The following is a 22,359-nucleotide window of genomic DNA, read 5'->3' as shown; positions in this document are numbered from 1 at the left end:
ACCTAATGAGACCAAAGTGGACTGAATTAGACCTAATGGGAACAAATAGGTGAGGGGTAAATGTCAGGGTTTAAGTCTGTATAAAGAAGTTTTATACACATATATACCGTGATTAGATTAGAGTATGATTTTCTATCTCAAATTCTAATAATAATAATAATAAAAAAGGCCCAAATCATCTAAAGCAAAGACCCCAAATTGACCCCAAAAAAAAAAAATCCCAATCGCGAGCAATTAGGACTCATGGAAAATCCCAAAATTGATTCCCCAAAGCAATTCCTACCTTGCAAGCGAAAATTCCGAGCTGACAAAAATAAAAACGTCTGAAAACTAATGATTCTCGTATCCACGTAGAGGAAGTAGCGAGCATTAATTGCTTTGATTTTGGGGAGATACGTTGAGTAAAACCAGGAAATTTAAATTATTTTTGTTGCCTTTATCGTGTCTGGTTTATTGGAGTTGTTGTAACACTGAAGGTGTATTGGGTTTATTGTTGTTATTAGATTTATAAGAGTCCCCCGCTGTGTTTCTGAATTGTTTAGACACAAACAGACACTGAGGACCACACTTTGTATATATAATGTTTGTATTTTATTCACCATAAATAAAAGTTGTCGGCTTGTTGGAATAAAAAATTATTGCAATTTTTAGAAGGTGGTCCTTAGGTTTTATTTGACTTCAATTTGTTCATAATATTTTATATATATAAGATTTTGAGCACTTTCTGCGCACACTTTCTATGAATGTTTGCACTTGGTTATTGTATTAGCGTGGCTTTACTATGAACATTTTATTGTACCTATTCATGGTGATTGTATCTATTAGTTGTTGATTTCATCTGTACATGTGTTATGGATTTCAAAATTTTCATTTTTGGCGTTCAAGATTGTATTATAGAAAGTGCTAATTATTAAAAAGTTTTCATGATTGTATTATGGAGTGCTAATTATTATGAATTATTAATGGAATGTAACATATGTAGGCCTATATTAACTAGCATGGAGATATAACCCTGTGTTTAGACCATCTGCAGAATGATCGTTTGTACCATTTTTTTTTCTTTTCCCTTTCAAAAAATTAAATAGAGAGGAATTCTGTGCTTCTTCTTTTTCTTTTTTCTTTTTCCTTACCTAGCTTTTGTACGTATTTGAATACGTGGTGTCTACGGAGTATACAAAAAATCAATAAAGGTGTCACTATTGAAGACATATTAGGCCATTACCACTAACAAATTAAAATCAATGAAGGTGTCACTATCAACTGAGCACTTCATAAGGTGGGTTAGGTTTGTGAGATGTTAACATATACAACTTTACACAGATAAAATATTGTCCTAAAAAAAACGACAACTTTAATATTACCAATAATGCTATTTTAAAAATAGTTTAGCAACTGGATGGTATTGTATATCTTTATAAGAAAAACCAAGTTTCTAATCCAAGTTTCTAATGAAAGAGGTCAATTTCATATTGGAAACCATTTTGATCTGACAAGGAGAACAAACATTTTAATATTAGTTCATGCTGGTGTACTATTTTGAAATTACCACTATTTATATACTTCTATATATGTGTATTTATTTTTTATATATGTAAGCAATTTTTTTTTAATGTTTATCAACATATAATTTAAATCTTCATATTTTATAGGTCTACATATTAGCCCAAGTATATTAACTTAAATAACATGGTTTTTTTTTTTTTTTTGAATTTTCTCAACAAAAAAAAAACACATGTTTTAAAAATGCTTTTTATTGTACAAGCAAAAAAAAAAAAATCTACGATCATTCAATCCAGAATTTATTTAGTATATTTTAGAGGAGTATCAGTTTAATTCTTGGTATGGTATATATTGCTAGTACGGCTAATACAGTACGACATTGACTTCCTTAAGTGTAACAATTGAATTATTAAAAAAGAAAAATAACTTGTAACGGCTCTTTTTTGTGATTATTGGATGAATCTGGCCAAAAAAATAAGTAAAAAAGCAAACTTTTTCCAATTTAGGAGGAACAAAAGAAAAAAAATTGCTACATAGAACTCTTAACACTTTATTCCCCCCCTCCCCCCAAAAAAAAAAAAACTCTCTTTATAAAAAAGGAGAAAAAAAAGATAGAAAGAAAGAAAACTTCTAGAAACAAGTTGGAGGACCAAACTAGTGAGTAAATCATAACTACACTGAAAATGAGAGAACCAAGTACGCCATGCCATGATTACTGGTGATCATTTTCATAGTGAAGAAGCATATCAACAACTTGGCTCATGGTGGGTCTTGCATCTTTGTCTTCCTCTACACATTGCAAAGCCATTTCAACCAAGATCTCCATCTTACCCATATCATATATCCCTTCCATTGTGGGGTCTATGATATCTTCAATCCATGAGGTGGTTGCAACCTCTCCGTTCTTTTTTTCCCTAACTCATGTAACCAACCTTTCGTGCTCTATCTCCACACCTTCAGTTAGATCATGGAAATTCCTTCTTGGACCCTTTCCGGTCACCATCTCCAACACAACAATTCCATAACTATAAACATTCACTTTGGAGGTAATAGGAAAATTAAAAATCCACTCTGAAGCCATGTAACCTCGAGTTCCTCTTATTTTTGAGAATGTTGAATTAGGAAGGGCGCCTCTATTTTGTAGCTTAGACAAACCAAAATCTGCCACCTTTGGATGATAATTAGAATCTAAAAGTATATTTTGAGGTTTTACATAGCAGTGTAAAACCCACTCCAAGCAAGCCTCATACAAATAAGCTAAGCCTTTTGTAGTGCCTTGAACAATTTCAAACCTTCTCTCCCAATCTAGTGTGCTGGCTGAGAGGTTTTCTGCTAAAGAACCATGCTCCATGTACTCATACACCAGAATCCTATGCTTTCCATCAGCACAATAACCCCACATCTCTATTAAGTTCATGTGGTTACTCCTTCCAATGATGCTTACTTCGGCTAAAAATTCACCTTTTCCTTGGTTGGCTTCATTGAGTCGCTTGATTGCTGCAACTCAATTATCAGACAATACTCCTTTGTATACAGCTCCCCACGCACCTCTTCCAATGTCTTCAGTAAAACCCTTTGTAGCCCTTTTTTGCTCAACATAGGTAAATTTTTTGAATCCTATGGCAACAATAACATAGCCTTGCTTGTTTGCACCTGAACTTTTTCGGGTTCTAATCAAAAGACACCACACCACAAAGATACATATAACTTCAAGTCCTCCCACTCCACAGGCAAACTAGAGCATGAATTTCACTGTCCCATTTACATGGCTATTTACATACTTTCTAGCCAACTCTATCATACCTTCATTTGAGCAAACTAAACTAAATTGTTCTGCGTGATTGACGTATGAATCATACTTGCTTTTTGGCTGTCTCAAATAGATGTCTCTTGTGAAATCTAAGGAATGATATCCATTCAACAATAATGTTTTAGGGTAACAATTCCAAGAGCCAATATCCCCACGAAAGCTGTATTGGAATGCTTTGCAATCGCATGCTTGCAAGCATACATTAATACATTGATCAAACGTGTAATTAGGAAAGAACCCATAATCATACCCATAGAATTCAACATGGGATAGCAGCAAAAGGTCAGACTCATTTTTGTTGCAAGATATATCAAATTCTGGTTCACACCTATAACTCCAATGAGTACTATTTTTCATCTTGTATCCCAGAAGGCAAGAACATTTCCTACTCGAACCAATAACATAACTACACAAATTGTTTACCCCACACATATCTTCTTTTCATTTATCAACTTTTAGATCTTCTATTTTAACACATTAAAAATTGAAATGGTGGTATCATATAAAATAGATGGTGTACTAATCATAATCTACCATCGCAAGAAGTTCTGAAATTTGTGTAGCATTATTGAGAATTATAACATTCTTTGAACTTGTACTGAACACTAGCTTCGACCAAAAAAAAAATCTCTAAAGCCCCATTCAAAAATGCTCATGAAATCAGTTTGAGAGTAACAACTATGATTTTGGCAGTAGAAGCTTTACAAGAAATTCTCATAAATGAAACCATATTTTTTTTTCTCAAGGTACAGTAAGCCATGAAATTTTAAATCTTCAAACAATTGCTAAAAGAAATAAATAAATACACACTGTGATTCAGTCTCCATGTAACTCAAGTCTATGGTCTTGTACCCATCCCTGAAGTCAATCCACTGCCCCCTCCTCCACACTATCTTCTCCCACTCGAACATATACCAAACAATCCATCAATACAAATACAAAATGTGAATTAAAGATGTTAATGTGTACAGTGCTATGGGCTTTATGCCCAACTAGATTATTTGTATAGCACACATTCTTGTACTACACTCTTACTTGTACTGCACTCATATGCCTCCTATATAAAGGCACTCATATATATTCTTGCACAGAGAAATACAATACAAATATTCAGTAATTCTAACATGGTATCAGATCCATTGCTCTAACTTTCTTGTGTCTTGCGGCCTTGTATTTTTTGGTGTTTTCCACTATCTCGACTTCTTCAATCAGTAAACCTTTTTCGTGCCCTCTCCTGACAACTCCACCGCCGTCAGAGGTGCCTAAGGTTGAATCTTCATCACCAAAAGCTCGATCATTGCCACCAAGATCACTACCTCCGTCGGATCTTCCACATAAGACCTCCGATTAGGACATAAGACATATCACCGTGTATATTTTCAATCGATCTACATAACCCCGCCAGAATCATCATCATTTGACCCTCCACACGCCGCCATGCGCCGGTCAAAGATTCGACAGTTTTTCCACGTGTTTCACGCGCCTTCAGTATTGCTCCAATCATCTCACCACCGCCGTTATTTGAATCATCTTTCTCCAATCTACATCATCGGAAAAGAATGGGCCTCATCAGACTTCCCACGCGCTCTTACGCGCCGCTGAAGAATTCTGCCACGTTGTCTACGCGCCTCACGCGCTACACACACCATCTTCCCTACTGTTGCTGACGTCATCTGTGACATCACTCTTCCACGTCAGCCTTAGCTGACGTCATCTTCCAGGTTGCTGCGGAAATCATCCTGACGTCATCTTTGTTGGGGACATATTTTTATGTAATTGGCATATCCTTTAACAAAATGCACTTTACTTGTATTTGGGTAAATCTAAGTAGGTTCAAGATGATCATTACAAGTGGTTAAATTGAAGACATGAAGATTACTCAAGAACTGCTCAAGAAAAATGCAAACAGTAGGTCTCGATACCTCCTCGACAAAAGCTCGATCTGTCGAGATTCATTAAAGCTCGACAAATGTCCCGATTGATTGAGCTTACGGGATTTAGTTTATAGTCAGCAACGTTTTTACTCTAAAATGCTATTTGTCTATGGGTTTGTAGAATTCTTATTGGACTAGGAAAGCTCAAGGTTTGTGTAAATCTATTTGGAATAGGAAAGCCCATTAAAGCTCCTATTTAAAGGAGGTGGAAAAAGAAAAACCTAACACTAGAGAGCTTCATAAGGTTTTCTTTTTGAAACCCTAGCCTCCTCCTACAGAAGAAAGAATTCTTGTTGCGTTTCTTGTACGCCTTTGGGTTTTGTAACCAAGCAAAGTCTCTTGCACCAACATTGAATATCTTATTGGTGTTTCTATGTGAAGCTGCTGCAAATCAACTACAACAATCAAATGGTTGCTGTGGAGTTAGTCACGTACTGAGATTTGAGATTCGTGCAATGGAGTAAGCCGCGTACTGAGATCTGCGCATCAAATTGGTTAGTCACATACTGGGAGCCGTGCATTGAAAATGAGAAATTGTCACTATAGAACAAGTCCAATTAGGTATTGGGGTAAGATTTCAACTGTAGGTTGGTAAGGTATTTGGAATTCTTTTACTTGTAACCGCTTGTTGTGATAATAGTGGAGTTTCGAGAGTGGTGACCTTAAAATCACCTGGTGAGGTTTTTGCCGTGTAGGTTTTCCCCATTCATAAACAAATCACCGTGTCATTTATTTTCCGCTACATACTAAGTTTAATTTGTGATTTGTTTATGCTATCACGCTCTTTACATGTTAATTTGATTAATTAATAAACTTAGCCAATTAATCAACTTAATCCATCACAAGGGGTCAATACGTTTTTTTGGCTTATCAATCTTCCCTTTTGCTGATGTCATCGCCCAGTCAGCTGCTGACATCATCCGTTGACTTTGACCGTTGACTTTTCACCCAAACCCATGTAACCAACCTTTTGTGCTCTATCTCCACACCTTCATATATGTCATGGAAACTCCTTGTTGGACCCTTTTCGGTCACCATCTCCAACACAACAATTCCATAGCTATAAACATCCACTTTGGAGGTAATAGGAAGATTAAAAATCCACTTTGGAGCCATGTAATCTTGAGTTCCTCTTATCTTTGAGAAGGTTGAATTAGGAAGGACACCTCTATTTTGTAGCTTAAAAAAACCAAAATCTACAACCTTTGGGTGATAATTAGAATCTAGAATTATGTTTTGAGGTTTTACATCGCGGTGTAAAACCCACTCCAAGCAATTCTCATGCAAATAAGCTAAGCCTTTTGCAGTGCCTTGAGCAATTTCAAACATTTTCTTCCAATCAAGTGTGCCGGCCGAGAGGTTTTCTACTAAAAAGCCATGCTCCATGTACTCGTACACCAGAAGCCTATGCTTTCCGTTAGCACAATAACCCCACATCTCTATTAAGTTCATGTGGTTAATCCTTCCAATGATGCTTAATTCGACTAAAAATTCACCTTCTCCTTGGTTGGCTTCATTGAGATGCTTGATTGTTGCAACTCGCTTATCAGACAATACTCCTTTATGAATATCTCCCCACGCACCTTTCCAATCTCTTCAATAAAACCCTTTGTGGCCCTTTTTAGCTCAGCATAGGTAACTTTTTTGAATCTTGTGGCAACAATAACATAGTCTTGCTTGTCTACACCTGAACTTTTTTGTGTTCTGATCAAAAGACACCACACCACAAAAATACATATAACTTCAAGTCCTCTCACTCCACGGGCAAACCAAAGCATGGAAATCACTATCCCATTTACTCGGCTTTTTACATACGTTCTAGCCAACCCTATCATACCATCATTTGAGGAAACTAAACTGAATTGTTCTGCATGATTGACATATGAATCATATTTTCTTTTTTGGCCATTTCAAATAGATGTCTCCTATGAAATCTAAAGAATGATATCCATTCAACAATAATGTTTTAGGTTAACAATTCCAAGAGCCAGTATCCTCGCGAAAGGTGTATTAGAATGCTCTACAATTGCATGCTTGCAAGCAGACATTCATACATTAATCAAATGTGTAATTGGGAAAGAATCCAAAATCATACTGAAAGCTGGAATTTGTGTGAAAACACAAGAGCTTATTCGGACCCCCCAAATAAAAATTATGGCTAGATTACTTTTATTCTAACTTAAGCTAAGTGCAAAATAAGAGTAAATGAGCGCAAACAACCGATACTACCCTAAGCCATATTCATGCAATATCAAAAACAAAAGATAAGTTTAAAGAGTAGGGAAGAGAGATACAAACACAAGATAACACCTCGATATGATATCGAAGAGGAAACCGAAGAATTCGACGAAAAACCTCTCCGCTGTCCTTCAAATGGTAAATTGATCTACTAGAGAATAATTTTGAGTACACGAATAACAAAAAACCCTCCAAGCCTAGTCTACTCAATGTACTTGAACTCTCCAAGCTCTTGCTACCAACTGACTTCTCGGAATCTCGTCTTCTCTAACTTTCCCGGATCCCGCAATTCAGACCGATTACATCCGCCAATGAATGGCTCCTTTCAATGCTTCCCAGCAACACCAAAATCTCACTTGACACTCAGATTGGGTATGGTAAGTGTTTGGGCTATCAACCTCTCATGGATTTAGAGATAGAAAGGTAGAAGTAAAGGAAAACTACAAGGAAATGTGTAGATGATTGTGGGTATAACAATCTCTAGCTCTCAAGTGTATTTTCTAGGGTTTTCTCTCTGGAAAACACTCCTTACAATATGTGGGTAATGAGGGTATATATAGTGTGGGTAAAGACTTGGTAAAACAAAACATAACAAATTAGCCAAACAAAATGTTTTGCGAGTATTTCACGGGAAGACCTTATTTGCGAGACACTCGCGAAAACTCTAAGCTAGCAGGGCTCTTCACATTCCAATCATATGCTCTACACGTGGCTCTTTCGCGGGATAGCTTCTCACAAGGCATTGGCGTAATCCACTTCTTCATCATTTTAAGCTTGAGTCTTCACACTTTCTCAAACTCATCGCTTACAATTAAAAACCACATAAATACAGGGAAATGATTGAAAAAATTACAATCAAATTTGGCACAAAATTAAAGCCAATATAAAATAGTTGTAAATTACAACTTTACACGTACCCATAGAATTCAACGTGGGATAGCAGTAAGAAGTCAAACTCATTTTTGTTGCAAGAGATATCAAATTCTAGTTCACACCCTAACTCCAATCAGTACTATTTTTCATCTTGTATCCCGGAAGACAAGAACATTTCCTACTAGAACCAATAACATAACTACACAAACTGTTTACCCCACAAGCACCATGAATTGTGCAAGGTCTTTGAATGGCTTGCCATGAAACAACCCAAGTTTGCCTCTCCTCTTCCCAACTTTACAATTGAATATTGCCATCGTAACCAAGTGTCAATCTTCTATGAACCATTGCTCCATAGTCATTTGACACAAAATTAAAATTGTCAGATAAACTAAAGTTCCCTAAGGATTTTAGGACAGCAATTTTACCATTGTTATACAAGGTGCTTTTAGCCTCCCAACTTACAAGCCATGGGTCAGGCCAGTAAATACTAGAAACATTAGGACATTGAAAAGAAGGCGAAGAAGGTTATCGTTATCATAGAAAAGCTCATAGAAACCAGAGGAATAGTTGGTGTGGCTTCTTAAGGAGACAAGCTTTGTGTTTCTAGTGAGTTGTTGTTGAGGAAGAAGGGTATCTGTAGGGAAGTCAAAACTTTCCCACAAAATAATACCTTCCAAATTACGCAAAACAAGATTACCAGTGTTGAAGAGAGATAATTGTACTGTGGAGAGTGTGACAGTGTTTGTGGTCCAAACAGTGACCTTTTCGGCATCAGTTAAGATTAGATTGCCATTTTTTTGGAGGGAGAGCTTTGAGTGTTCTCCATTTATAGGTTAGTCACGGTTTGCCATCCAAACTACAGTGCGTGAGTTGTTAAATCAAATGGCAAAGCAAAAAGCATTATCACCCAAAGAGTAAAAGCCAGCAGAGAAAACACCATTTGGAGATGTCAAAACTTCTGGTTTCTTTATGGAAAGGGATTTGCCTTTACCCATAACGTCTAGTGTTGAAGATAAAAGTGGGAAAGAAAAGGCTAAAGAGAGTATAAGATACAAAACAGGGGAAGCCATGGACTTCATGAAAGCTACAACAAGATATGGACTAGGGCAACCTGAATATCATACATAAACAAGTGTGGAGTGTATAAGAAAACTAGTTTGGACAGGGGCGTGAATAAATGTGAATATAAATGAGAATAAAAAAAGAGAATAAATTTGAACATAGAAGTCAGGAGCACATAAAGATATATTATTTTCTACTATAATACTGTTTTGAAAAAATTCTGCTACTTATTAGAGAACAATGGTCAAAGTTTCATATTAGTCATTGATTGTTTTGTTTTGTTTTTTTATGTTGGTAGCGTACAAAAATTTCTCACCTGGTTAGAATTTAGAATTTCTAGATTTTCTCCCAACTACAAATAAAGTTTGCTAATAACCTCAATGTAGGGACACATGGAATGCAGGGACGGATCCAGGATTTCATCCAAAGCAGGGACGGATCCAGGATTTCAAACTGGAAGGGTGGGCAGAGATAAGTGAAAAAAATAATTTCAAATACACATCCATATAATATTAATAAACTATCAACCAAAACAAATACCCAAAAATTATTGTTTCTTAATATATTAAGATACAATCATCTACCAACAAAAACACTATTGTTTCTTAATAGAATCATCTATGAAAAGGGAACTCGACACTCTTTCAAATTTTCAAAATCATCTATGATTGAATCCAAGCTAAATGTCGAAGCTATATCCTTTTCAATATATAACATTAAAGAGTCCGTCAAAAAATCATTTTCCATTTTGTTTCGAAAGTTAGTTTTGACAACTTTCATAGCTGAAAATGCTCGTTTTGTAGTAGCAGTAGAAACTGGAAGAGTAAGCACAAGTCTCACCATTCTATAAACAAGTTTGAAATGTTTTGAGTTTCCAGTTCTCACTAACCATTGACACAACTCAGATAAATTGTTCAATTTTTGAACTCTGGATCCTGGACTACATTATGCTTAAAATGATAAAGCTTCTTCTCAACACTTGTTTTTCATAATCTGTGAAATCTTGTGGATAGAAATTCTTTACCAACAAACAAAGATCACTACTGAAAGGTTTTGATGCCTCTCGAGGTTCTAAAGCTGAGCTAAGCCTAAGTAATTTCATTCTATTTTCACATTATCGCTTGTATAAAAAAAATTAATTAAAAAGTAAATAAGAAAAAGAAAAGAAGAATAGGAAGCATTATTTTGCATGATGTGTTATAATAAAAGGAAGCTTGTAGTTTCCAACAACTACAATGTCTCTCTGATTCGGGCCATTGTCATAAAAACTAATCACGCAAGAGTCTTGCATGATTAGTTTATATATATATATATATATATATATATATATATATATAGATTTACATGGGCTCTTGAGTCTTGACTGGGCTGGCCAACTGGGATAGAAGGAGCCCAAGTCACTTTGATAAGGAGGGCCCATGTCTTTTTTTTTTTTTTTTTTTTAATTTTAGCTAATAATTTTTTTTTTTGGGCCCAGGGGGCGGGCCCCCTTAGACCCCACTTGGGTCCGTCCCTGATCCAAAGGTCATTCGTTGTCCCACATAATTGTTTCATACCAATACTATTCAACACTGACTTTTATATTGAAGGAGTTTGTAATGATCTTCCGCTTGTAGAATGGGTCCAAGAAAGTTTATTCAATTTTGGCAAAGAAAAAAGGCAAGATATTCTCGTCAATAACAAAAGAGAAGCTCATGATTTTACATTGAAAACAAGAAATGGGCCAGTTATGATGACTAGGGTTGTTCAAGAATCCGCTACACCCAATCAATAAAAATCCTCTATCCCTCACCAAGTTTTCAGTTTTCTACATTAGTCAAAACAAAAAATCAGTTTTTTCTTACTTTAATCATGGTGCCCCATAAGGTCCCGAAGCCCTTTCTTAGATTCTAACATCATCAGCGACAGAATATTTTGCTCGTGTTTATACAGAGATTGAGATTTTAACCCTTGGTTAAAGACAAGTGAGCAAGACCAAGGCAGCAAGGGAAAAAAATGGGGCCTTCCCTTTGATTCTTGTCTTAAACACATCCTTGCAGTAATTACTCGTGAGCAAGGATGCTTAATAGTGCTTTGAACAAGTGGCAAAATTATCAACTTCACTTTTAAATTTTTCTATAAATAAGTCATTTATTGACTCACCAAATTAGGGGAATTAGATAACACAAAAGTAAGATACGAGAAACCAATCATATTCTCCGAATTTGTTACTCACAAATCACAATTCAAGATCTGAACTTATGGGGATTTCTATCCTGCCTCCACTAGACTTCTTAATTCACTTGCTTTATATTCTTTTCGGAGTCATCTATCATGACTTTCATTCCATAATCGTAATACAATTACTCACAAGTCCCACCCAATACATAGAGCTACGCCTAATACGAGATCAATAATAAATTTGTGATGATTGATTCCATTATGACACTATAGATTATTGAAAGACGCTCTAGGTGCTCACACCATGGTTAAGTTTCTTTGTATGTAAGTAGAAGATTCAATGGTAGGGTATCTCATTTCGGATTTGATTAGCTTCCAATTTCCTCCCACTTTTGTTAAAACTTTTACGCATTTCATTAATTCCGAAGGTTATTTTATACAAATTATTTCTTTTTAATTAATGCAAGTCCTCTTTTATCAAAATTATTGTCTAAGAAATACTTGCAATTATCCCTTAGAGAAACACACCACAATAGAAAAATCATTTAAGTAGTAACTATTACGCAGCACGTGCTTTGATAATATTAATGGACCTCATCCCACACAAAGTGAGGAAGCAATAGTACTACTAAAATTTTCATTTATCTCAAAAAAAAATCTAAAAATAATAGTAAAATTTTCATTAAAAGAAAAAAGAAAAAAAAGGAAGCAATAGTAAAATAATATAGAATGACATCAGGTGCTACTCAACCAAGTTAAACTGATTTCGTGCTAGTTAGGCTCGCCCGTTGATTCGAATTTTAACAGTGAGGAAATGGCTGCAATTAGTCCAAACTGGGCCCATAGTGGGCCCAACCCAACAAGGTAAAATGCTCCATTCGACCCGGCGTTTAAGTTTGGAGTTTGGACAAACTAACTTCGAAGCTACATTCGTCATGGGATTATCCACGTTGAAGACACATTGCAATATTGCACGCTACACATCTCTCCACTAGTCTCAGATTATTTCTATGGTAGGCTTTCAGACTATGGCTTAGGTGTGATTCACTCTGAAGTCTGAATGGTCATATTCTTACTGTGAACATTGTGCAATTTTTAATTTTTGTCACCTGCGAATATTGTGAGATCCACTATTTTGTGAGAGAGATTTGATATATCACTATAATACTAAATACTTTCTCAAATATCATACTTGATTATTCACTGTTTTTGGAGGAGAGAGTAGCCTACGTTACATTATACTCATATGTACCTGATCATAGAACAAGATAAAAATCAACTATAATTCTATCATATTAGAACTTATGTTTTCTAATTAAAGTCAAATATTTAGTTGTATAGACCAATGTCGTATAAACAATGTTATTTTTTTAAGGACAATTAAATTCAATATAGTGAAATGTTTGATTTGTCAATTTTAAAACTTTGGGGTTTGATTTGTTGGCTTAATTTGTTTAACCCCTAAATTCTAGAATCTAAATGTAGGTTTCCTCTTTTCTTAGTTAAAATTTTTTGTCTTTCATTTGTTGAAGGTTTATTGGATCATTCCTAGTCAATCAAAAGAAATAAAAAAGTTTTAAGTAAAATTGTTTTAGGCATTTGAACTTTGAATAACTTAAATTTATTCTAATATTTTCCATATTTTTTCATACCAACAACCGTCACTGTGTTTTTTGGTACATTATATGTAAGACTTTTCCAAACTATCTTTGAATTATTTAAGCCTAAGATACTAAGTTATCTCCAAGCCTTGTTTGAGGTGAATAAAATCAAAAGAGTAGGTTATAACTTATAAGGTTTGGAAAAGTGTAAGAATTTTTTAAGCTATCTTTGCATTATAAAAAAATATCTTCGAGTCTTGTTTGAGGTTATTAAAGTCAAAAGAGTAAATTATAAAGTTTGGGTAAATGTTAGATTCAAATTTTAACTATTAGGGATTGGACTGGGCTTAGCCTAAACGGGGAGCCCATAGTGGCATGAGTCCAACCCAAAATGGTAATATGGATGTTTAATTGGACAAAGTGTTATGGGTTTTACACACACAGATAAAGCAACTAAAAACTGTGAATTGAAGTCAACATTTTCTAAGAGAATTTTTTTATTTTTGCAAATTTAATTAGGGGGAAGATGCAATTAATTAATAATAAAGTAACAAACAGTTATATATTAGGAATTTTATTTCAAACACACACAAAATAGGAGAACAAACTAATGAGAAGATCAAAACAAAGCAAAATATAAGAGCCATCATGCCATGTTGGTGGTATACTAGCATTAGGATCCTCTCTATTTCATGTAGATAAATTTTCACAATGAACAAGCATCTTGACTACTTGGCTCATGGTGGGTCTTGCATCTTTTTCTTCTTCTACACACTGCAGAGCCACTTCAACCAAGATTTTTACCTTACCCATATCCCATATGCCTTCCATTGTGGGGTCTATGATATCTTCAATCCAAGAAGTAGTAGTAGTAGTAGTAGTTGCTTCTCTGTTCTTTGCCTCCCTAACCCAAGTAACCAACCTTCTATGTTTAGCTTCAACTCCAGCACCTATAGTGTGGACACTCATTATTGTGCTCTTCCCAGTCACCATCTCTAACACAACAATCCCATAGCTATAAACATCTACTTTGGAGGTGATGGGTAGATTGAACACCCATTCTGGAGCCATGTAACCTCGAGTTCCTCTCATTCTTGAGAAGCTTGGATTGTTAAGATCACCTCTGTTCTGTAATTTGGATAAACCAAAATCTGCTACCTTTGGATGATAATTAGAGTCAAGAAGTATGTTTTGAGGCTTCATGTCACAATGTAAAACACACTCCAAGCACTCTTCATGGAGATACACTAGACCTTTTGCAGTACCCAAAGCAATTTCAAACATTTTCCTCCAATCAAGTACATTAGAAGAGAGGATTTTAGCCAAAGAACCGTGCTCCATGTACTCATACACCAAAAGTCTGTGCTTTCCTTCAGCACAATAACCCCACATGTCTATCAAGTTCATGTGGTTAAGCCTCCCAATGATGCTTACTTCTGCTAGGAATTCGTCTTCTCCTTGGTTGGCTTCATTGAGACGCTTGATTGCTGCAACTCTATTGTCAGACAATACCCCTCTATATACAACTCCCCATGCACCTATTCCGATCTCTTCAGTAAAACCCTTTGTAGCTTTTTTAGTTCACCATAGGTAAATTTTCTAAATCCAGTGGCAGCAAAAGCATACCCTTGATTGTCTGCACCTGAACTTTCTTGGGTTTTGATCAAAAGACACCACACCACAAAGATACATATGACTTCAAGTCCTCCCACACCACAGGTAAACCAAAGCATGAATTTCACAGTCCCATTTACACGGCTTTTTGCATACGTTCTTTCCAATTGTATTGTACCATCTCTCGAGCAATCTAAACTAAATTCTTCTACGTAACTGTTATACAAAGAGCTATAGTTTTTTGGGAGTCTCAAATAGATATCTTTATTGAAATCTGAGGAATGATATCCATTCAACAATAGTGACTTAAGGAAACAATCACCTTCTTCAAAGGCGTATTGGACTGCTTTGCAATTGTGTAATTGCAAGCATGAATTTGTACAGTCATTTAAGGTGTAATTGGTGAAGTAATCAACATCATACCCATAGAATTCAACATTGGATAGCAGGAGAAAGAGAGACTCGTATTTGTTGTAAGGGAGATCAAATTCGGGTTCACACCCATAAGACCAGTCAGAACTATTTTTCATCTTGTATCTTGGAAGGCAAGAGCATTTCCTCCCTGAACCAACAACATACTTGCACAGACTGTTGGCCCCACAAACACCATTAATCCTGCAAGTTTTCTGAATGGCTTGCCATGAAAGAACCCAAGTTTGCCTCTCTTTTTCCCAACTATACAATCGAATATTACCATCATAATCAAGCGTCAATCTTCTATGAAGCACTGCTCCATAGTCATTTGACAAAAAAGTAAAATCATCGGATGAACTAAAGCTTCCTAAGGAATTCAGCACTGCAATTGTACTATTGTTATACGTGGTCCTTCCAGCCTCCCAGCTTAAAAGCCACGGCTCAGGCCAATAAATACTGGAAACCTCAGGACCATTAAAAAGAAGGCTGAGAACGTTATTATTGTCGAAGAAAAGCTCATAGAAACTAGAGGAATGGTTTGTCTGGCTTCTGGAGGAGACAAGTTTTGTGTTTCTAGTGAGTAGTTGTTGAGGAAGAAGTGTATTTGTAGGGAAGTCAAAGCTGTGCCACAAAATAATACTTTCCCTATTGTATAGAACAAGATTACCGGTGTTGTAGAGAGATAATTGTACTACTGAGGAGAGTGAGATAAGTGTTTGTGGCCCAAACAGTGAACTTACCGGCATCAACTAAGATCAGATTGCCATTTTTGAGGAGTGAGAGCTTTGAGCGCTTTCCATTAACTGGCTGGTCACGGTTTGCCACCCAAACTACGGTGCTTGGGTTGCTAAACCATATGGCAAAGCAAAAAGCATTTTCACCAACGGAGTAAAAGCCTGCAGAGAAAACGTTATCTGGTGAAGTTAATACATATGTTGGTCTCTCACTGAAGAGAGATGAACCTTCGCTAAATGTTGAAGATGAGAATGGAGCAAATAATGTCAAAAAGAGAAGCAACAGGATTATAGTAGCCATGATCAAAAGATGGGCTTGGGACGAGTTGTGAAACAAAGACGTGCTTCTCTTTATTTAAGGGTGAAAGATATATACGTGTGAACGTATGTAAAAGCAAGACTCTATTTTCCTTGCTCTATTTGATGAGTAATGCTACTATTTGAAACTTTAGTCAATGCTGTGGACAGGTAGCCAAAGTTTTTATCATGCATCAATTAAAATATTAAATATGAAACTTCAGTCAATGCTTTGGGTAGGTAGTCAAAGTTTTTATGGTGCATCAATTATATATATATATATATATATATATATATGAGATGTGTTCAAGTTACACCTGGTGTAACTCTACAAAAGTTACGTATTTTTTAAACCATAAGTTTCTAAGAAATCTAATAGTTAGAAAATTACTATAATCAATGTCATCTTTAAAATTAATTGTTTTCCATATTATCTAACCTAATTAATTTGAGAGAATATTATATATATATATATATATATATATATATATATATTTAACTTTCTTTCTCTCTCTTAATCAATTTCATCCCTAACCTTACACAAAAGCATAATCTCAACGTTCTTGGGCATGAAAATACGCAATGGATTGAAATGATTGTCTAAACTCAGCCAATTAATTCTTCGTTCTTGGGCATGAAAATATGCACTGGATTGAAATGGTTGTCTAAACTCAGCCAATTAATTCTTCGTCCAGGCTTGCCTGTTGTACAACTAAGATTAAGCTAGGTTCAAAATATAGTAGCCAAAAGATTCATGCCTGAGCAGTTTTTTACTTGATTAGCCTTAGGGGTCTAAACATGCAAGGTTAAGCCAAATGGCTTCTACATACTCATGTTCTTGTAAATACTTTCTAAAAACTATCCTCTAATTGTGAAACATACCCAATCATTGGCGTGAAGAAGTTGTTTAGAAGAAAGTATACTTTGGGGTGAGTTGGCTTATTTTTATGAACACAATCCTTGTTTCTCGAGAATATGAAATTTAACTAAATTTTATATTATCAATCTGCCTGGTTGTCGTTAGAAATTTGTGGAGAATGTTAATCAGCAATGCCATAGATGTCACATTGGTGGTGCTTAGTTGTAGTTCTGACCATTGCATTGTTGTAGGATTTTCCGTAATTTAAGCCTAGCATTGGAGCTATTAGTGATGTGGCCCTAGGTAATTGTGAATGATAAAGGTTTGATTTTTTTGCAGTTGATGATGTCGTTCAATATAAATTTGGTGAAAAATCCTCAGTGTCCTTGCTCTCAAGTGGATTTAGCGATGTGACATTAAAAAGCTATAATGGGTATGTTGAGAAAGATTCCCAACAAAAGTATTTTTAATTTTGATAAATCAAGAGAGCAATAATACAAGGGTTTTGTTTGAATATGCAGACTTGGTCATTACACAATCCCTGATCAATGGCTTCTTTAACAATTGAAAGTCTAGCACAACTACCTCCATGCCCAAGAAAGTTGAGAATATGCTTTTGTGTAAGGTTAGGGATGAATTGATTAGAAGAGAGAAAGGAAATTAAAAAGAAAATAATATAATATTCTCTCAAATTAATTAGGTTAACTAATATGGAAAGAAATTAATTTTAAATAAGACATTAATTATAGTGATTTTCTAGCCATCAGATTTCTTATAAATCTACGGTTTAAAAAATTTGTAACTTTGGTAAAATTACACCAGGTGTAACTTGAACTTGTCTCTCTCTCTCTCTCTCTCTCTCTCTCTCTCTCTCTCTCTCTCTCTTTATATATATATATATATATATATATATATATATATATATATATATATATATATATGGATCGGTTCAAGTTACACCTAGTGTAACTCTAAGCAATGTTACACCACTCAATATTTTTTAATTGGATGCAAATATTGACAAATCTACTGTTAGATTATATTATCTTTGTATATTCTGCATGCTTGCAAAATTTTAAGGTGATCAAAGATTAATAGCCATGTCATCAATTAATTTTTCAAATTCAAGTTTTTGTAGTTTAAAATAATGCATAAATAAAGAGTTTATAAATCAAACGGTAAATAACATGCAATTGACTTAAAAATTAGTATAATTGTTAAGAACATATAGAATATGTAATTCAACAGTGGGATTTTCAAAATATGAATTCACTACAAAAAAACTGGCCTACTGCGATGGGCCAAAACCGCCGCTAAAGCCCCAAAAATCACCATTATAGGTACATTTCACCTATTGGGGCGGGGGCTATTGCGGCGGTTCAACCCGCCAACCTTGTCACGACGCAGTATCTCTATTGCGGCGATACAAAAACTCGCTGCTGTAGATACGCTTTTTAGCGGCAGTTTTAGTCTATTGCGGCGGGCATAAAACCGCCGCTATACAACGTTCGAATTCGTGTCAGATGACTTTTAGCGGCGGGTCGTGCCCGCTGCTATTGTGTTCACCTTTAGCGGCGAGCACAAAGCGCCGCTATAAGCTGGCAAGTAAAACGGAGTAATTGCACTTTAGCGGCGGGCTATAAGCGCCACTATAGGGTTTCATTTAATACATAAAATGTGAACCTATTGCGGCGCTTTTTGACTGCCGCTATAGGTTCTTTTTTTTCTTTTCTTTTTTACCAGTGGGCTTTGAAACCACTGTTTACATCAAATATATTGTTGTTCAACCTGTTACAAATAACCTGTTTTGCGTCAAATATATTGTTCAGACCTGTTAGAAAGAACCTATAGTAGTTTTAGCTCTACTAACACAATACCACAAATGTAATTAATTAACAACACCACAAATGTTTCCAAACTAACGTAATATTAGCATAGAAATATATTATCAAATATATAACATTGTCTATAACCACCATCATAAAATTAACAAAAAAAGATGTGGTCTTTTGAGTAAAACAACCGTTCAAATTAAGCTAATACTATAATCAAAGTTCCAAAGTATTTAAAAAATATCCTTCAACAATTGCAAAAAATGCAGTTGTTCTTCCATAGTTCTTTGTTCACAAAAAAAGTCCTCGAACACCAAGATAAAACTTATAAGCTGCTTGGTTGATAGGATGCGGCTGAAGATTTTGGCAGAGTTGGAGAATGTTCGGCCGAAGGAACATCCTACATACAAAGTATGGTTACTCAATTAGTGCGTATAAATGGAATAGAATGACAAGAAAATATTACCAAGGCAATAAATGTCTATTACATCTCTCTATTACATCCTAAACTTGTGTATATATATGATATGGCATTGAGAAAAAAAAAATGTTGTGATTGTGTGGATCCATAATACGTTTCTACCTGCAACCAACTCACAAAGAGGTTCTGAGCAAATGTTTGGGCTCTCACTGAATTGCCATGTAATAGTTTTAGAAATTGCTTCTATATATTTAGGCTTAGGGGAGGGTAAAGGGTAGATTTAAACTAGTGACCTTTGCCATAAGGCATGATGGCCTTCGCATATATTTGATGCCTAATCTGGATAAAATAATATGTTTGGACCTACATTAAGCTAAGTTCAAAGTTTTAATATAATGGTTACACAGTACATGAGATGAATGAATACACAGACAATGACAGAGCTTGAAATTTATTTTTGGGACCAAATTAAAACTATGATGATTATCATTGTAGGAAATTTTGCCCTCCAAATTTCCTTCCAACCATAGTTGGTTTTCTCAAGAGCAAATATTTTTATTCTTCATACAAGGTATGGTTACTCAATAAATGCGTATAAATGGAATAGAATGACAAGAAAATGTTATCCTGCTAGTCAATATTGCATTTTCAACAGGTGTTTCTTAATTTTTTTTTTTTAATATTTATCTTACAACTAAACTTTCAAGTTCAATTTTGTATTCTTTCTAAAATAAAAATGTCTTCAAAACATTGACTAAGTCTTTGTTAATATACCTGATTGCATTGAGGAGAAATTTGTTGCATTTGTTGAAGCATGCGAGCCATTCTTTGCTCCATTTCTTCGAATTGACTAAGTCTTTGCTTCATTTCATCAAAACCCGCTAGTTTCTCCTCCATAGTAGCCAAGGAAGCCTTCAGTTGTGCAACTTCATTGTCCCTTGCTTGACTTGAGTGTATTTCAATGTCCGTGAGAGCACTCTTGCTACTTCGACCACTTGGACTTGGACCAAATCCCACCCCACGAATACGACCTTTATGCTCCTTACCCATCACTTTGGCAAACACATCATCTGGTGACCATGCAATACTACCACTCGTGTCAGATGACTGCAATTGATTCGAAGACATCTCCAACAATTCCTTCATTTTGTCCTGATATGTGGGTTTGAACAAAACAAAAAAAAGTTAGAAATCATGTTGTTAATATGACCCCACAACATACATACATACATACATACATACATACATACATACATACATATATATATATATATATATATATATATATATATATATACATATATATATTGGATGGGACATGGGATTTCAAAAAAGTTACACAAGTGGTAGTATTGTTTCTATATACAATATTGTTTCTTGAATTCCTATTTCGTTACCCCCATCTACAATGGAGAAATTACTCACCATTTTTGCTTTCACTACAGGGTTAACTGCAGTTCCATCTTTACGAGTATGTAGTATTTGATATAATACTGCACACTCTACAGGTTGTCCATCCGTTTTTGCCTACATTATGAACAACATATTTATGTAATGATGAAACAAAGTTCCACATAAACTTTAAGAGAAGTCCAAATAATTTAAAAAGCGTTATAATATTTATTACCTTTTTTGCAGCATGCACAGCATAGCTACAAGAGCCAACAATATGTAACTCATCCTGTTTAGAACGACGGTCCTTATTCTTCTCTGACTCTATCTACATTCAACAAAATTACATATTTCTATACAGTATGCGTTAAGGATCTAAAGCCACCTTTAGCTAAAGCCAAACCTATGAAATATCATTTGGTATCTATTGGAAACAAAAGTAAAAGAATGAGAGGAACTACATGATGATAAAGAGTAACAATTTGATAATAAAAGCTTCACTTGCAACAATATAATGGACATCAAAACATTAAACACCACACACTTGTCTTTGTTTTTGAACCTTGGGACAAACTAGCATTTACCACCTCCAAGACTTCTACGAAATTAAACAAATATGAAATATGAAACACAACTTCTCATATATACCAGTTTCACAAAAAACCCACATAAAACTAACAAATCCTATCTAAAAGCAATCCAATATGTATTCTTTTAATTTCTCAATAATCATTCTCCTTTTGGTATGATCCATGATGGAAAAGAGAGAGAAAACAAACATACCACTGCATCATCAGTATACCAATGATCGACAAGTATATCCCAATCTTGTGGTATGCATCTCTTGGGTGGGTTGTTCTTTACCCGTGTTTTGTTTCTTGAATGAGGTATATAATGTTGTTTCTTCATCCTAGATTTATGATCCCTCCAAGCCTTCCCAGTTTTTTGTAAGGTAAATGTCTTCAGAGCCGCATATGCAATAGGATTAACAGGGACATTGTATTTACGCTACAATCAAATAGTTGAGTTATCAAATTACAAATGTGTTCATGCTAAATTACTTATGTAAAACTTAGTACAAAATATCATAATTACAAGTATTATAACTTCTTTAATACCTCTACAACACGCCAACACTCTTCTTTAAGTTCTTCTGGCATGTCCTTCCAATTAAGATATCTAATCGGGCACGTGTGTGGTTTCCGCGCAATTGTACCCAAGAAACGAGTGAAAGTCCTCGCCCCATCATCAACTGGCTGATGTAAACTATTTAGTGGCAACTCAATTTCTTCGTCATCAGGAAGATCCCAAACATCCAAGCACTTGCTTGGCCCGTGAGTGACACGTACAGCTGGTTGCACATCTAAATTTTGAAGGAGACAATATCAACCAATGTCAAACAACAAAGCATGAAAACCATCTAATAGGATGAATCTAAATATTCTATTAAACAAGTGGTCATTACTTTGCTTATGACCAATTAAAAACTTTGGTTCAATTAAAAAATTGAACCATGCAAAAGCCCATTTGTTTCATAAAATTTAATATAAAGGTTCACAACTTACATGCCCATACCTTGTGTATGAATGGTAAACTATTGAGTAAAAATCTCATA

General features: G+C 35.1%; 1 protein-coding gene and 4 pseudogenes across 1 annotated transcript; all 5 read right to left on the bottom strand.

Annotated features, from left to right (window-relative positions):
- Positions 1-2,212: 2,212 nt before the first annotated feature.
- On the bottom strand, positions 2,213-3,742 carry LOC142622638 (putative receptor protein kinase ZmPK1; annotated as a pseudogene).
- A 2,405-nt stretch (positions 3,743-6,147) lies between these two features.
- On the bottom strand, positions 6,148-7,200 carry LOC142621890 (putative receptor protein kinase ZmPK1; annotated as a pseudogene).
- A 1,189-nt stretch (positions 7,201-8,389) lies between these two features.
- LOC142621886 (putative receptor protein kinase ZmPK1) lies at positions 8,390-9,428 on the bottom strand (annotated as a pseudogene).
- A 4,404-nt stretch (positions 9,429-13,832) lies between these two features.
- Positions 13,833-16,247, bottom strand: LOC142622592 (putative receptor protein kinase ZmPK1; annotated as a pseudogene).
- Positions 16,248-19,021: 2,774 nt separating this feature from the next.
- LOC142621882 (uncharacterized) lies at positions 19,022-22,358 on the bottom strand. The gene is made up of 7 exons (XM_075795254.1): positions 22,310-22,358; positions 21,863-22,107; positions 21,528-21,752; positions 20,980-21,072; positions 20,778-20,879; positions 20,127-20,504; positions 19,022-19,331 (listed from the first exon to the last, which is right to left on the bottom strand). The coding sequence occupies exons 1-7, from the start codon at positions 22,356-22,358 to the stop codon at positions 19,257-19,259; spliced, it is 1,167 nt and encodes a 388-aa protein (XP_075651369.1). The 3' UTR covers positions 19,022-19,256.
- Between the last annotated feature and the right edge of the window lies 1 nt (position 22,359).

This window comes from Castanea sativa, chromosome 1 (genome assembly GCF_040712315.1).
Source record: "Castanea sativa cultivar Marrone di Chiusa Pesio chromosome 1, ASM4071231v1".
Classification (NCBI taxonomy): Eukaryota; Viridiplantae; Streptophyta; class Magnoliopsida; order Fagales; family Fagaceae; genus Castanea; species Castanea sativa.
Note: the sequence above shows the minus strand (reverse complement) of the source record. Positions and strands in the feature narration are given on the sequence as shown.

What these genes read in the sequence shown, in the direction of transcription:
- LOC142621882 (XM_075795254.1), bottom strand. Translation starts at nt 22,358, where the DNA reads ATGAGATTTTTACTCAATAGTTTACCATTCATACACAAGGTATGGGCA. An exon ending in GGTATACTGATGATGCAGTG is followed by an intron (nt 21,073 to 21,527) that starts GTATGTTTGTTT and finishes TGTTGAATGTAG; the next exon opens with ATAGAGTCAGAGAAGAATAA. An exon ending in TTTCTCCTCAATGCAATCAG is followed by an intron (nt 19,332 to 20,126) that starts GTATATTAACAA and finishes CTTTGTATGTAG; the next exon opens with GATGTTCCTTCGGCCGAACA.